This window comes from Eimeria necatrix, genomic scaffold, assembly GCF_000499385.1.
Source record: "Eimeria necatrix Houghton genomic scaffold, Enh_scaff40, whole genome shotgun sequence".
In the NCBI taxonomy this organism is placed as follows: domain Eukaryota; phylum Apicomplexa; class Conoidasida; order Eucoccidiorida; family Eimeriidae; genus Eimeria; species Eimeria necatrix.
The window spans coordinates 17,895-31,634 of record NW_013654299.1 but is presented as its reverse complement, the minus strand read 5'-3'; the positions used below and the strand labels follow the sequence as shown (position 1 = coordinate 31,634).

At 49.1% G+C, this 13,740-nt stretch overlaps 2 protein-coding genes across 2 annotated transcripts; both read left to right on the top strand.

Moving 5' to 3' along the window:
- Positions 1 to 6,837: 6,837 nt before the first annotated feature.
- ENH_00051630 (hypothetical protein, conserved) lies at positions 6,838 to 7,230 on the top strand (the record flags this gene model as incomplete). The annotated part of the gene is made up of 1 exon (XM_013581320.1): positions 6,838 to 7,230. The coding sequence occupies one exon, from the start codon at positions 6,838 to 6,840 to the stop codon at positions 7,228 to 7,230; it is 393 nt and encodes a 130-aa protein (XP_013436774.1).
- A 3,461-nt stretch (positions 7,231 to 10,691) lies between these two features.
- ENH_00051620 (hypothetical protein, conserved) lies at positions 10,692 to 11,759 on the top strand (the record flags this gene model as incomplete). Its single annotated transcript, XM_013581319.1, has 1 exon — positions 10,692 to 11,759. One exon carries the CDS (start codon positions 10,692 to 10,694, stop codon positions 11,757 to 11,759), a length of 1,068 nt encoding a protein of 355 aa, XP_013436773.1.
- Positions 11,760 to 13,740: the final 1,981 nt, after the last annotated feature.

The window sequence follows — 13,740 nt, the reverse complement described above, 5'->3', positions numbered from 1 at the left end:
GCCCCCTGCAAACAGACACCAAGGATAAACAAATACATAAAGATCTGTTAAAAAGGCAGCTCAGTGGGCTTAGCAGCGCGGCCATAAGCAAGAAACACACCAATCAGCTACCGCCCCTTGCACCAGAGTCTGTGTCCTTTCCTATTTTGCACTGCAGCGCTCGCAGCCCTTCATTATGTTCTTGCCTGAGTTCCCATGACTGCAATTGTGCAGAATCCCATTCATGTCTAAATACAAGTTGTCAAAGGTGGGGATTGAGGCGGCATCAATCTTCTCGTTTATGAGCGGGTACCGCTCCGAGAGCCACCGATAAAACCGGCTGATCCCCATCTTGTCTGGTGCCAGTCCACCAATTATATGGTGCGTTATGTCAATAAGAATCGCTGCCTTGTGGCCCAGCAGCAATCCCTGTAGCTTTCCGCAGATTTCACGGTGATTCAAATTTCACGCGTGTAACGGCCACCATACACTACGGAACAAAAACAGATATATATTTCCCCACTGGATTTGCGCCGCTAACCCGCAGCCAAAAAATTATGCTACGGCTTCCCAATTGGCGTGGAACGCCGGCTATTATAACTCAAGTACACCGAACAGTCCTCGTACTGCTGAATGACGCTAGGGCCAGCAGGGCTCTCTCCAAGGCCAGGTGCCAATGAGGACTGTTGTCTAGAACAATAAACGACGTCCTTGAGATGAATGACGCAGCACGGTCGCGGAGAATCCAACGGAGTGAAGTGCTGGACCTGCATATTGGGACGAACGCTGGCGCTATTTCGGCGGAATCCCGACCTGAATCAGGAGTCAGTACGTTCTCAAGGCCAACAGCATCTCCCAGAAGATGGAATTTTGGCCCAGAGGGTCCTCTTGGGCAGCAGTTGCGGCCAAACAGACTTCTGCTGCAAATTAAGAACGGCGTTGAGATCCTCCGCCTCAAGTCTGGACGCACATTATGTAATTCTAACACAAGCCGTTGCCTTGTCCCACACTCTTGCGGCAAACCGTAGAAAATTCAGTTGTATTCCTTATCCTAACTGCAACTCCGGTCTAGCCAGCCCCAACTGGTGAACTCCATCCTTGTCAGCGACAGCCACCAGTGCACAGCCTTTGCACCGGTCTTCTTCTACAAAACTGATTTATCATGTTTAATTCTGCCTCCTCCATTAGGCAAGAATGCTTTCACAGTGCTGCAGCACACGCAGTAGGCTGTTGATCACCATATTAACCGTCCCCAGGCAGTAGATGGTGAGACTTGTCTTTACGAGCCGGCTCCAAACGGCACGTTTGTACTCCTTGTAGAGCTTTATAAAGGATTGCCTGACGGTGTTGCATTGTCGTCATCGCGTATAAATGGTTTGTGAGAGCGAGGGCTTGGTGAACCGCAGTGTAGGATTCTGCGAATTGTACTACACTTTCTCGCATAGCACAGTCACGTAGCCATTGATTTGAATGAAAAGAGGTAGGCCCAAAGCCAGGGAGCGTGGCCAGGTCATTTTAGTAAACTTTTGCTCAATATTGTCGTATGTTTCACTAACGGTTGCGCTTTGGAGGTGTCAGCTGATCGAGGAACGCGCAGCCAATGAAGAGGCCAGGAATCTGTTACTAAAACTGAGGATACGCTGCGCAGATCTACATAAATCTAAATGAAGGCGTGAAGTCTCACACTGATCCTCGGTAGAAAGCGAGTGATCCAGGATAATGCGCTAGGTGGGATGCAAGGCCTTAGCTGGCCCGCCACTGCCCGCCTTCGCTTCCATCGGAGACGCACCCAGTCGGGAATGGAAGGGGGAAGGCGAAAATAGTGATATATTTGAAGACAGGTATGTGCAATTTGCGATGAAATCGCCCAGTTGGAGGAGCTGGAATGCTGGTGGTTGTTGAAGACGCAGCCGAGATGTCAACTAGCGTTATAATTTTTCAAACGCAGAAACGGTCCCCTGTGCTGTAGTGTTAATGATTTAATGCAACGCTTTCAAATTTGGCCTTCAACAAAGGTTTTCACCGTTTTAATTCTTCCCACGGGGTGAATGGGGTACAACGACAGCCACACATGGGTGATGTCATTTTATGGCATTACAGAGTGATGCATGGAGCCAGAAAGCAACTCACACAAAAATTGGATGCCATGCAGTATTTCTGCAAGCCTTCCCAGACAATCAGCATCACGAGCACCCCAAAGCGATCCCTTGCCAGAAATGGGACCTAAAGATTATCCGTCAGATGGATTGAATGAAATAGCTGAGTAGACAGGAGAGACGGTCCATGTGAATGGCGAAAGCAGCAGGATGTGCAGCACGACGCAGCAAGGCACCATTATAGAGTGAAGAACATTTTGTGGGAGCTGGAACATACAAGAGGGCTGAGAGCATCAAAAGACTGCTGCGAATTCGTCAGATCCTCACCAAACTAGCACCACAGTGCCAACACATAGAGTAGCATGAGCATAAGGGCCTTTTTCATGAAGCGATTCTTCGCAGATGCACCGCAGGCGATGATTGTGGGCACCAGCCAGATTACGGAGGCTTGCACGGGGAATGGCCAGACGACTGAGACGGCGGGACCGCTGGCGCCGCTGCAGAAAGAAAGAGCGAGCACAGACTAAGATTACTGATTCTGCAACTTTGAAGACCATGAAAGAATACGTTGTGTTCTACTGAAAATATGAGTGGGTTGAACGGCTTAGATGACAGCGAACACCGCCTACGAGGGGTATCAATATGGAAATTGAAGACGGTATAATTCGTGGGCTTTACCCGGCGTCTCGTGATATAGGATCGGGGTCAAGGAGCGCATTGTTTTATTTTTTCGACAAGCTGGCCAAGGACTACGAGGCTGGGATACAACGGAAAACGTTAGAATTACGAAGCTGATGAAACTGCAAGCCTTTTTCCCCGCATCGCTTTATTATCTCAAGCTATCAAACAGTAGCCCACGACAGATGCCTCTGCCTGAAGAGCTGTCATTTCAGTTTAATACCCATTCTTCAGTAGTTTGATTACAGAAACCATGAATGGTAGATATCCACAGAAAAATTTGGTGCCTTGCGTTTGTTTGCTGAGAATGTGTCCCTTAGAATTCTCTGGTAGCTACGGTAGGGTAGGGTAGAAAACAGGTTCGTAGTCTATTGTGTCGTTGCGAATCCACTTTGTATACTCGAGTCCTAAATAGGTACGAGCTGAAGAAGATGCCCCTCTAGCAGTTAGCCAAAGGATTCATCTACACTCTCCGAGAAGGCTTTCTCTCCAGCCAGGGGTTCACTGGAAGCGTCTGCTCTTACCTTTTTAAAGTCTCAAAGACTTCCTTTTCTAGGGAGCGGCTTGCTGCGAAGCTTTGCAATTAATGAAAAATCCACAGGGGGCGATCCGGAACGTTGCTGAGGGCTGTCGTGAACTTTGTATAATCCCAGTGCAGCGATGCATGCGGATTACACAAAGTTCAGGCATGCTTGCTCCTCACCTTCCCCTGGAATGCTTTCACATTTTCACAGAAATTTCCGTCAGTTCGAGCCGGAAATGCACACATGCACGGCTTTTCGTTCGTTTTCAGCCCAATGCAGCCTGGGTCAGAGCGTGCACATTGTAGAAGGCGCGTTGTAATTGTCTCGACACATTGCTGTTTGTATTTCCTTGCTTCTTAAGCTTGCTGTCTTGATTCCCTACAACTTTCGTTCTGTTCTGTGTTCAAACGGCTCGGTTTTCTACAAGGTCACATAATCCCATGCTGACACCAGGGAGCAAACAGATAACAACTCAAAACGCACAGCAGTGCCTCAAGAAGAGGCTTTTGTTAGTGCTAAGTTTGTCTTCGTAAAAATAGCAGAGGGACAGGTGATGGCAATAGTGGGGCAGTAAAACAAAAGAGCACAGCGGCAATAGGCGCTCCATAATGCTAACTTCAGCTAAACAGCAGCGCAGGAAACTTGGAAAAACTTCGTCGAATTTCCCGCGCAGTTTTCGGCCACTGTTCCTGCCAAGATAGACAGACAGTGCAGCTTGCTACTGCAGCGCCTCAACTAAGAACGGCCACAGCCCCCTACTCTAGAAGTTTAGTAAACCCAAGAAGGCATCAACTTATGCACATAGTTTACAGAGATATAGCCTGGCTTGTTCAGAGAAAGAGACCACTGTGGACCTTTCTGCATTGCCGGCGTCAGCTTCCCCTAGACTCCTTAGCTTTTAGCGTTTAGGGTCTAGGGATTTAGGTTTAGGGTTTAGGGTTTGGGGTAATTCGAAGACATAAACCTCTTAAGCCTTCTCCGTCTTAGGCGCGCGCCATAAATACGTAGATGTTTAGGCTGCACCCCAGAGTTGTTTAAAACATACTTAGCAAGCTTTAATTGCTACTCTTGCAGCCCAGCGCATACGCGCAACAGCACCTTAAGCAGTGCAAACTTCGCAGCTCGTTTTGCAGCTGCTCAAGCACAGTGTTCCTAGTTTTCTCTTTGCACATTTATCATGCTGGGCTATCTGCGAAAAAGCCTCTGACGAGTCGGGCTCATGCAGCTTAGAAAGAAAAATTCGAAGTCCCAGATATGTACAGAGGACAGCCGTTTGAAACCAGCGTGATATGGAGATGGTTCAAAGCACTATTCATGACCCACGCTCTTTAACAGCGGCTAAGAACAGGACTGCGCGACCTCAAGTCTTGTCATAACAAGAAAAACCTCGTTCTTTTTCCAACTTGCCGAACAAAACTCGAAAACTCTTGGCAGCCAAATGCTGCATTGAACCCTGAGCAGGTCTCACTGCTTACAACCTTAATGACGGGTTCCCGCCGCTCTTAATAGTAAGTGAAGTGCTTCTTAGTAGCACTTGTGGAGAAGTCAGAAGATGAGAAATGAGTCATTAGTCGGCCTCTCGCTGCGCGTTCTCTCTTCAGGGATCGCTAGAGAGGCTGTAGTGCAGAGTGTAGAGAGGCCCGTGGGCTGGTTGCTTGAGGCCTACTCTGTGAACTGCAGTTTATCTTTCAACTGAGTGCATTCAAGTACATTTGTATTTTTGTGAATATATGGACAGGCGTGCTCGAGCACCGCTTTATATGAACTCAGCTTTTTCGGCGAAAGTCTAGCAATCAAATTCATACACACTTTTCCCCTGAAGATAACTAATCCTTTTTCAAGTGGCTTAGAGCAGCACAAAGGCTGCCTTATAGTATCCTTCTTTCGAAAAAATGCTAGAGGCATCTTCTCATATTTGCCCTTCTCATCATTAAGAATATTTGCCTCCCTTACGCCGCAGCACCTGGAAGAAGCCTGAGACGCGGCAGCATATTTGAGGCCTTACGAAGAAGTACAACTATTTTGTTTCGTGCTAGATAAAAGCAAGCATTAAGCAGTTGATAAAGCTCGCTTCTGGACCAGTGGCACTGTTCTATGGAGTCGCCTGGAAGGCAAAGTGTATGGCAAGGCAAACAAATGCCAACAAGCAATACATGATAAATAATTACATGCAGCCAGCCATCTAATTGAAGGCCTGACTGCCTATACCAGCTAACAGAATCCATTCAGCGTGTGGTGATAAAGCTATGAGTTTGAAAAACAGAATAAAGAAAGCCCCCACCTTCAGCTGGGCGCCCCCCACGCTGGCTGTGCGAGAGAAAGCCACAGAGCACCAAGAGGGGATCGGCGCAGCAAAAACGTTAAAAAAATCTCCAATAGGGAAAGCAATTAAGGGGAAAAAAAATCCTTTAGAAGTTACCGAAGAACAACAACACGCGAGGAATGTCCATGCAGCACAGAAGCACGCGAGCCAGTAGTAAGTTCAACTTTCTTGCATGAGCGTTGAAGGTGTGGGCAGTTCTTGCGGTTCGATCCGCCAAAAACATTTCGCCAAAGGCTGCACTATGTGAACACTAATTAGAAAGCTTTAGTGCAGAGTTAACTGAGCTTCAGCGTTGAGTTACTGCTGCTTTTTGAACCACTCCAGCTTCCCTAGTGGTAAGTGCGCACAGGCGCAAGGCTGCGGGGCATTTAAGGCGCCTCTGGTGTCTTCAATGAGAGCTTCTGGCCCTCTTAGAACTAGTGCTGTTTGTTCTGAAATGTCAAACTGAGAGATCCGTGTAAAGCGGGGCTTGTTAGCCGAACCAGCACGGGCTAGTGACTCAGTGCAGAAACCCTGAGCAGCGAATCGGGGTTATTGGGGGCTCCCCGGGAATAAAAAAGCAGCAAAAATAAAACTCTACACAAATAAAACTCGAAACATCCACGGGAACAACTAGAAGAACGAGGTAAGTCCACGAGCTCGGTGGTATTTGATCTAGTGGGAGCACCTCAACGTTGTGCCACCCAGAGCCACGCCCAGCGCCCCCCAAGGCGGAAAGAAGATACAACTCAATTAAAGAACCTACAAGCTCGGGTTTTAATTGGAAAATATTATTTTTTTTGTTGTTATTGCTGCAGGAACGTGAACTGTGCGTTTGCAAAGCCCGCAAAGGCTAGAAACAGCAGCAGCCGCCACTCACCAGTGGGTCTGGAAGCCTGTCTTGTCCGTGGCTAGGCGAAGGAGTTTTTCCTCGACTAAAAGTTCTCTTTGGCGTTTCAATTTGTTTTCAAATGCTTTGAAGAACATTTCAAGATTTAAATTGCCGAAGAAGTGAGCTTGGAAGTTTCTGGCTGCTCCCGCTCGCCACGGAAGTCCTGCGATCGCCCGCAGTGTGTAGGCAGTCTGTTGTTTTCTTCCGTTTGGGCTTATCTCGCGTTCAGACTTCTTCTCAAAAGATTTAAATTCAATTTGAAACATCCGAGTCCTCTTATTGTCTCGAGAATACTGCTGTCTGGCGCCGGTTCCGCGCGGGTTGGTCTCGTCGAGTCGCGCGCTTCCCGCGGGTACGAAGTTGAACATGGAGTTGCTGCGTTTGCTTCTGTTCCTGTTTGCTGCTGCAGCAGCAGCAGCAGCAGCAGAGGAAGAGCGGGACCCACCCGGTGCGTCGGCAGACCCGGCGTCGCGCGCGTCCGCGCTCAGCGACAACTGCAGCAGCTGCAGCAGCTGCAGCAGCAGCAGCAGCAGCAGCAGCAGAATCCCCTGCAAAGCAGCCCCCGAAGACGCCCTCCACGGCGACTTGCCCCGCAAAAGCGTGGGCTATTACCTCCTTCGCAGGAGAGCCAAACGCAGCGAAAGGGAAAGGGGAAATTCTCCTTCTTGGAAGTTGGTGGACCTCGAGCGCCTCGTGGCCCGCCTCAAGGGGGCTGCTGACAGTTCTGAGGCTTCGCTGCAGCTTCCTAGGGGGGACTGAAGCAGCAGCAGCAGCAGCAGCAGCAGCAGCAGCAGCAGCAGCAGCAGCTGCTGCTGCTGCTGCTGCTGCTGCTGCGGCTGCGGCTGCGGCTCTGGCTGCGGCTGCTGCTGTCTAGGGAGAGTGGAGCAGCAGCAGCTGCTGCGGCTGCTGCTGCAACCGCCTATGGGAGACTGAAGCAGCAGCAGCTGCTGCTGCTGCTTCTGCTGCTGCTGCAGCAGCGGGAGCAGAGGGGTGCTGCAGCAGCAGCAGCAGCAGCGGCAGACGCTAACAAGGACTGCAGCAGCAGCGGATGCAGCAGGAAAGCTGCACAGCAGCGCATGCGGCCGAGGCGTCTTACATTGTGGGGCTGCTGCAGACATGTGGATGCAGCAGCAAGTTGTTGGTGCTGCAGCAGCAAGTTGCTGCTGCAGCGGCGGCGAGTTGCTGCTGCGTTGTGCCCCAGAGGCCGCAAATATATGGAGAAAAAAAGCCCTAGAAAATCCAATTGCGCGTGTTGGCTGCTGCTGCTGCTGCTGCTGCTGCTGCTGCTGCTGCTGCAGCCGGCGGCTGGGGGGAGGCATGCGCAGCAGAGGTTGGGGTGTACATACAGCTGGCGCCGTCAGGCGGCACGCGAAGATGGGGAACGAAGCAGTTTGATCACTTTTACTTTTCCATCACAAAGTGTCGAGGCCTTGGCTGCCAGAACTTGAATTGTTTCTTTTTGCATTTCTTTCCGCAGGCTTCAGCTGTACGTACAGCTGGAGCTGCTGCTGCACTTAGTTTCCGCTGTACGTACAGCCCGCGGGCGGGCCAGTGGACCACTGGTCACCAGTCTGCTGCTGCCTGCGGCGCAGCTTTTATGATTTTGCAGGTTGCTGCCCCGCCGGTTGCTGCAGCAGCAGCAGCAGCAGCAGCGGGGCGCTCTGCTGCAGCGGCAGCAGCAGCGGCTGCAGCAGCAGCAGCGGCAGCTGCTGCTGCTGCTGCTGCAGCGCAGCTGCTGCTCCTTTCCCTCTAGGACTAACCCACGCCATAGCCAAATCTCCTGCACTGCTCGCAGCCCCACAAATACCTTTCAACTTCCTCAACTGTATTCGCCTCTAGGGCGCTGCGCATGCAAACAGCAGCAGAAGAGAAGCAGCTTTTCTCTGGGCCTGTTGCTGGGGTTCTCAGGGGCCCCTGGGGGCCCCCGGGGGCCCCCGGGGGCCCCCGGGGGGTCCTTGGGGGTCCTTGGGGGGCCCCCTGGGGGCCCCTGGGTCCCCGGGGGCCCCCAGGGGGTCTTTAGGGGCCTCCGGGGGGCCCCCGGGGGCCCCCCTGGTTGTCACTGCTGAGCTGCAGCTGCCTTAGAAGTCGGACTTGTATATGTATTTCTAGTTTGTGTCTTTTTGTCTTTTTGCAAACAGAAAAGAAATTGGATTTGATTTAAATACCATTAGGCAGAGAGTTAGCTGCAGTGTATGTACACCGGAGGCGGCAGTGTGCATGTTTCCGGTGTATGTACACCTAGAAAAGTACTTTTAGAATTATTTATTTTCATTTGAAATGCATTTAAATGCATGCGCCGTTTTGTTTGCCACACTTTGTCTTTTTATTGGAGCTTTGTTTCATGTGATGCATTAAATGCATTAAATGCATTAATGCATTTAATGCATTTAATGCATTTAATGCATTTAATGCATTTAATGCATATTTTCTATTTATTAAATTTGAACTTGGAATGAAAGTCAATTTTTAATATTTCAAAAACCTGTCGAATAAACGCAAGCTGCGAGGCACTTGCACCTGTGAGCCTAAACCCTAAACCCTAGACTCTGTCGGTAAACCCTAAACCCTAGACTCTGTCGGTAAACCCTAAACCCTAGACTCTGTCGATAAACCCTAAACCCTAGACTCTAAGCCCTAATAATAAAAGTATATATGCATATATCTTTATATATATATATATCTATTACTACGGATTATTCTGCAGGATGTGCATGTTGTGTAGGATACTTGGGCGAAGGTAAAAACGCAGCAATTTTAAACTTAGGTGCAGCAGAAGTTCTTTTTGAATGTTTTTTGTCTCAGTGAGATTTTCGAGTTTTGTTTGTCCTTGTGTTTCTTTGGAGCCTCAGCAAACAGATCTACAAGTGGGCTTTTGCTGCTGCGCAAGAGCAGCTAGCCGGAAGCCCCGACGGCCTTCTGCTGCTGCCTGCTGCTGCTGCTGTCTGCTGCTGCCTTCTGCTGCTGCTGAATTTGCTGCTGCGGGGCCCCAGAGCAGCAAGAACTGTTTCTTTTGGGCGCAACAGGGGGCTTGCTGCAGTGGGGGGTATTTTCTAAAAAAAGAGTGTTCTTTGGAGGAAAAAAGGGTGGATTAAGAATAATTAATTAAAAGTGAAATAAAATTAATAAGTTTTCATTACAGTAGGCAATTGTGCTTCCAGAAAACTTCGCAAAATGTGCAGATCTGTCTTCTTCACAAGTTGCCCGGCCTGGCACGGGCTCAGTGGACCACTGGTGCACTGCAGCTCCCCGCGGCGACTGGGCGAAGTAGACAGCAAAAACGAAATAAATTTGCAAATTAAAATTGATTTTTATTAATTTAAATAAAGAGTTTTGCAAAAACACAGAAAGCTGCACAGCAAACGAGAAGTCGGGCAAGCAGCAGCAGCACGCAGGGGTTCGGTGCGGGCGTGACCTTGCTCGAGAGCCACTGGAGGCTCGGCGGTGTGTGTAAATAGTGCAAAAGACGCTCTATTTGATTCTCATCTAAATTAAATGGTGAAAGTGTTTTAAAAAGCAAAGAAAAGGACAAAAAACGAGAAAAAAGACCCAAAAAGCAGCTCAGAGAGCTCGCGCGCCGCCTCGCCCCCGCAGTCCAGACCGCCCAGCAACCCCAGCTTCCCGCGGGCTTCTTCGGGTGTATGCGCTTGCGGGGCGGCCCAGTGCATAGTTTTTATATTTTATTGAATAATAATTTCATTATTTATTCAATTTCGCCGTTTTGGACCCCAGAAGCCCTCCGATAGGTGGGTTAAAACCCCGCTTTCGTCCTCGCAGGAGGAGCCGCCGCTCGCCGCGGGTGCTGCAGTTAGTTCGGGCCTCTGTGTTGCACTTTTTGCATTCTTTCTTTCTTTAATTCTCTATGGAGTTCACAATTCGCAAATTGGATTTAATAAGTGTGGAAGCAGCCACGAAGTGGCCTTTCCCTCCGCGTGCAAGCCGTGTCTTATGTTGTGCGTTTGTGGCGTTGCTGCTGCGCTCGGGTGTACGTACACCTCGGCTATCTGCCCCTGCATGCATTTTTCGCGTTTGAACTTTGCAGAGTGCACGGCTTTCCGTGCACTGCCTCGAAAGGTCCATTTTTGCTGCTTTTTGCTGCTTTTTTGCTGCTGTGCGTGCAGAATTTGCTGCTGCTTCCCCTCCACTCCTCCCCCCGCGTTCAGCGACAGCTGGAGGTTAATTGAGCTGCTTTTAGCGCCAAGTTGAAGACAAAAAGAGCCACAATGCCGCGGCTGGGGGCGCCTTCTTGCAGCTGGAGAGCCGGCCTTGGGGCCGCTCTCAAAACTTCCATTTTTGTTATCTTTTTGGCCCATGGCTCTCACGCCGTGGCCCGCAGCTTTTTGGGGGCAGCCCAGGGGGCCATGGAGCCCCCAGGGGCCAGTGCTGCGCAGCTGCATGCGGAGACTGCTGCTGCTGCTGCTGCTGCTGCTGCTGCTGCTGCGCCTGCTGCTGCTGCTGTTGCTGACAAGCTGAACACGACCTCTTTGGAGGAAGACGAGGCCACGGCCTTTGCCGAGCTGCAGCAGCGGGTGGCTTCGGGGGCTGTTTCTGCTGCGCAGCTGGAGGGAGAAGTGAAGACAGCTTTTTCGGGATTTTTGCAAAAAGAAGAAAATAAAATTAAAGAACTCCAAAAGGCAGTATTAGCTGCTGAGGGTGGGGAGGGTGCTGCAGCGCTGCTGCAGACGGGCTCTGCGGCCGCGTCCAGCGCCAGCAGCGCGCAGCAGCAGCAGCAGCAGCAACAGCAGCAGCAGCAGCAGCAGCAGCAGCAGCACGAGTCTGACGAGCCCGAAGAAGATGAAGCAACCCCCCCAAGTGCAGAAGACGCTAAGGCCTTCTGGGATGACACAAAGAAAGCAGCAAATAGCCATTTAGAGGACTTAAAGGCGAAGTTGGCGGAGTGGAAAGAAAGGGGGCAGTCTGCAGTGCAGCAGCTAAAAATGGGGGTAAAAGGTGCATTTGGTAATTTCAAAAAGAAGGCCAAAAAAACAGCAAGTAACTTGGGGAAGAGGCTGGGAAGTGCTTGGAGAAGTCTTTCAAAGACTGATGATGAAGTTCGAGATGACCTCTTCGGGGATGGCATGCATGACCCCGAGGAAGCAGCAGCAGCAGCAGCAGCAGGAGCAGCAGAAGAAAGCGGCGAGCTGAAGCTTGAGGACGCCCTGGAGCCGCAGCAGCGGGAGCAGCAGCAGCAGCAGCAAGACGGCAGCGAGCAGCAGCAGCGCGGGCAGCAGACAGAGGGTCCGCAGCAGCAAGGGCCGCCTAGAGAACTCAAACTAGAAGATGCGCTGTAGCTGCAGCAGCAGCCGACAAGCAGCAGCAGCTGCTGCATGTCCTGCAGCAGCAGAAGCAGCAGCAGCACCGGACACGACCGCAGCACCAGAAGCAGCAGCAGCAGCGCCAGCAGCTGATGCTGAAGTAGCAGCAGCAGTAGCTGCTGCTGAAGTAGCAGTAGCAGCAGCAGGAGTAGCTGCAGCAGCAGCTGCCGCCGCAGCAGCAGCAGAAGCAGCTGCTGCTGCAGCTCTAGTGCCGCAGCAGCAGCAGCTGCTGCTGCAGCTGACTGGGCGTTTTTGGTGCAGCAGGAGGGTTCCCGTTAGCGTCTCTGGCGAAGGGGGAGGACGTGATTAATAAATGAAATAATTAATTTGTTTATTATTTGTTTATGTGTTGTTTGCTGCTGTGAGGTGTGAGGGGTTTGTCAGCGGCAAAGAGCTGCTGCTCCCGGGTGTACGTACAGCACAAGAGGCACTGGTGCAGCATAGACACTGCATGCGAAGGACATAAGTAAATAAATATAAATATAAATATAAATCCAAATTTAAATATGAATGTAAACATAAATATTAATGTGTAACGCATTGTGGATGTACATAAATAATATTCTGCATATCTACTGTAATTACAGGTGTTCATGCAGTGCGGAGGTGTACAGACTCTGCGCGTGCATGCAAACTAAGGTGTTGTGGATATATATATTTATATTTGTATTTATATTTGTGCTTATATTTATATTTATTTATTTATGCACATTTATAAACTATAAATTATATATATCTGCAGCTATACAACGCCGGACCATCGAGTGCAACAGGCGGGCGTGGGGGTGCTGTGAACTTTTGTAGATATAAATGAGTATATATGCAGAATAAATAATTTTAAAATATAAATTCATGTTTATATTCATAAAATTATATAAATGTGTCGTCTATTGCATGCAAGTGCAAAAGCGAAGTGGCAAAAGAAATTGGAAACGGCTGCAGCGACTGCTGGGGTGTACGTACACCCGAACTTGCAATGCATGCGCCTCCGCCTCGAGATTGGTCAGAATTGAATTAGCCAGAAAAAATCCCGAAACAAATAATTCTCGCGGATATATAAATAGATATTTATTTTATTTATATATTTATAATGTTTAATTGGGAGCTGCTGCTCCGGGGCTTCGAATTTCTTTAAAATTCCACTTTTTGGACTCAGCGTAATTTCCTAAACGGCGCTTTGTGGCCGCTAGAAGGCAAATGGCAGTCTAGCGGAAGTGCGTAACTGTTTGTTTTTGAATTTAACAATTTTAATTTATTTATTTAAATGTTTAATTCAAAAAAATAACTGCGGATGCCTTTGGAACATTTTATTTAATTATTTAATAGGCCAAGTGAATTTTAATAATTAGTTCCCAAATAGTCAATACTGGCGATTCGCTGAATTTATATTATTAGAATCAGAAGGTACTTTATAAATGAGATTTTGTTTATTTTATTTGTTGTTTTTTCAAATTAATTAATCTGAACAAGAAATGGTACTTTATTGCAGATTATAATCTGCATCAAACTTTAGGCTAACTTCAAAAAATAAAATAATTTATTGTAGATTAATCTCACATTTTATTTGTTGCAACTTCTCTTTTGGACAGTTGCTGCTGCTGCTTGCGGGGCTTTCTTTGCATGCATTTCTAAGCATGCATTTTTGTAGTATGAAAATACTATATAACTATATAAATATTATTTAAAGTGCTTTACCACTTAATTACATTTAGGTAATAAGGATTTCAAAACTTGCTGCTGCTGGAGCTTTTGCTGCTGCTGCTGCTGCTTCTGCTGCTGCTGCTTCTGCTGCTGCTGCTGCTGCTGCTTCTGCTGCTGCTGCTGCTGCTGCTGCTGCCGATACAGGTGATGCAGTTCCTACTGCTGCTGGTGGTGCAGTTATTGGTGTGGTGCTGCTGCTGCTACTGTAACTCCTGTTGTTCACTGCCGCTGCGACTGCTGCCTCGACAGCTGCTGC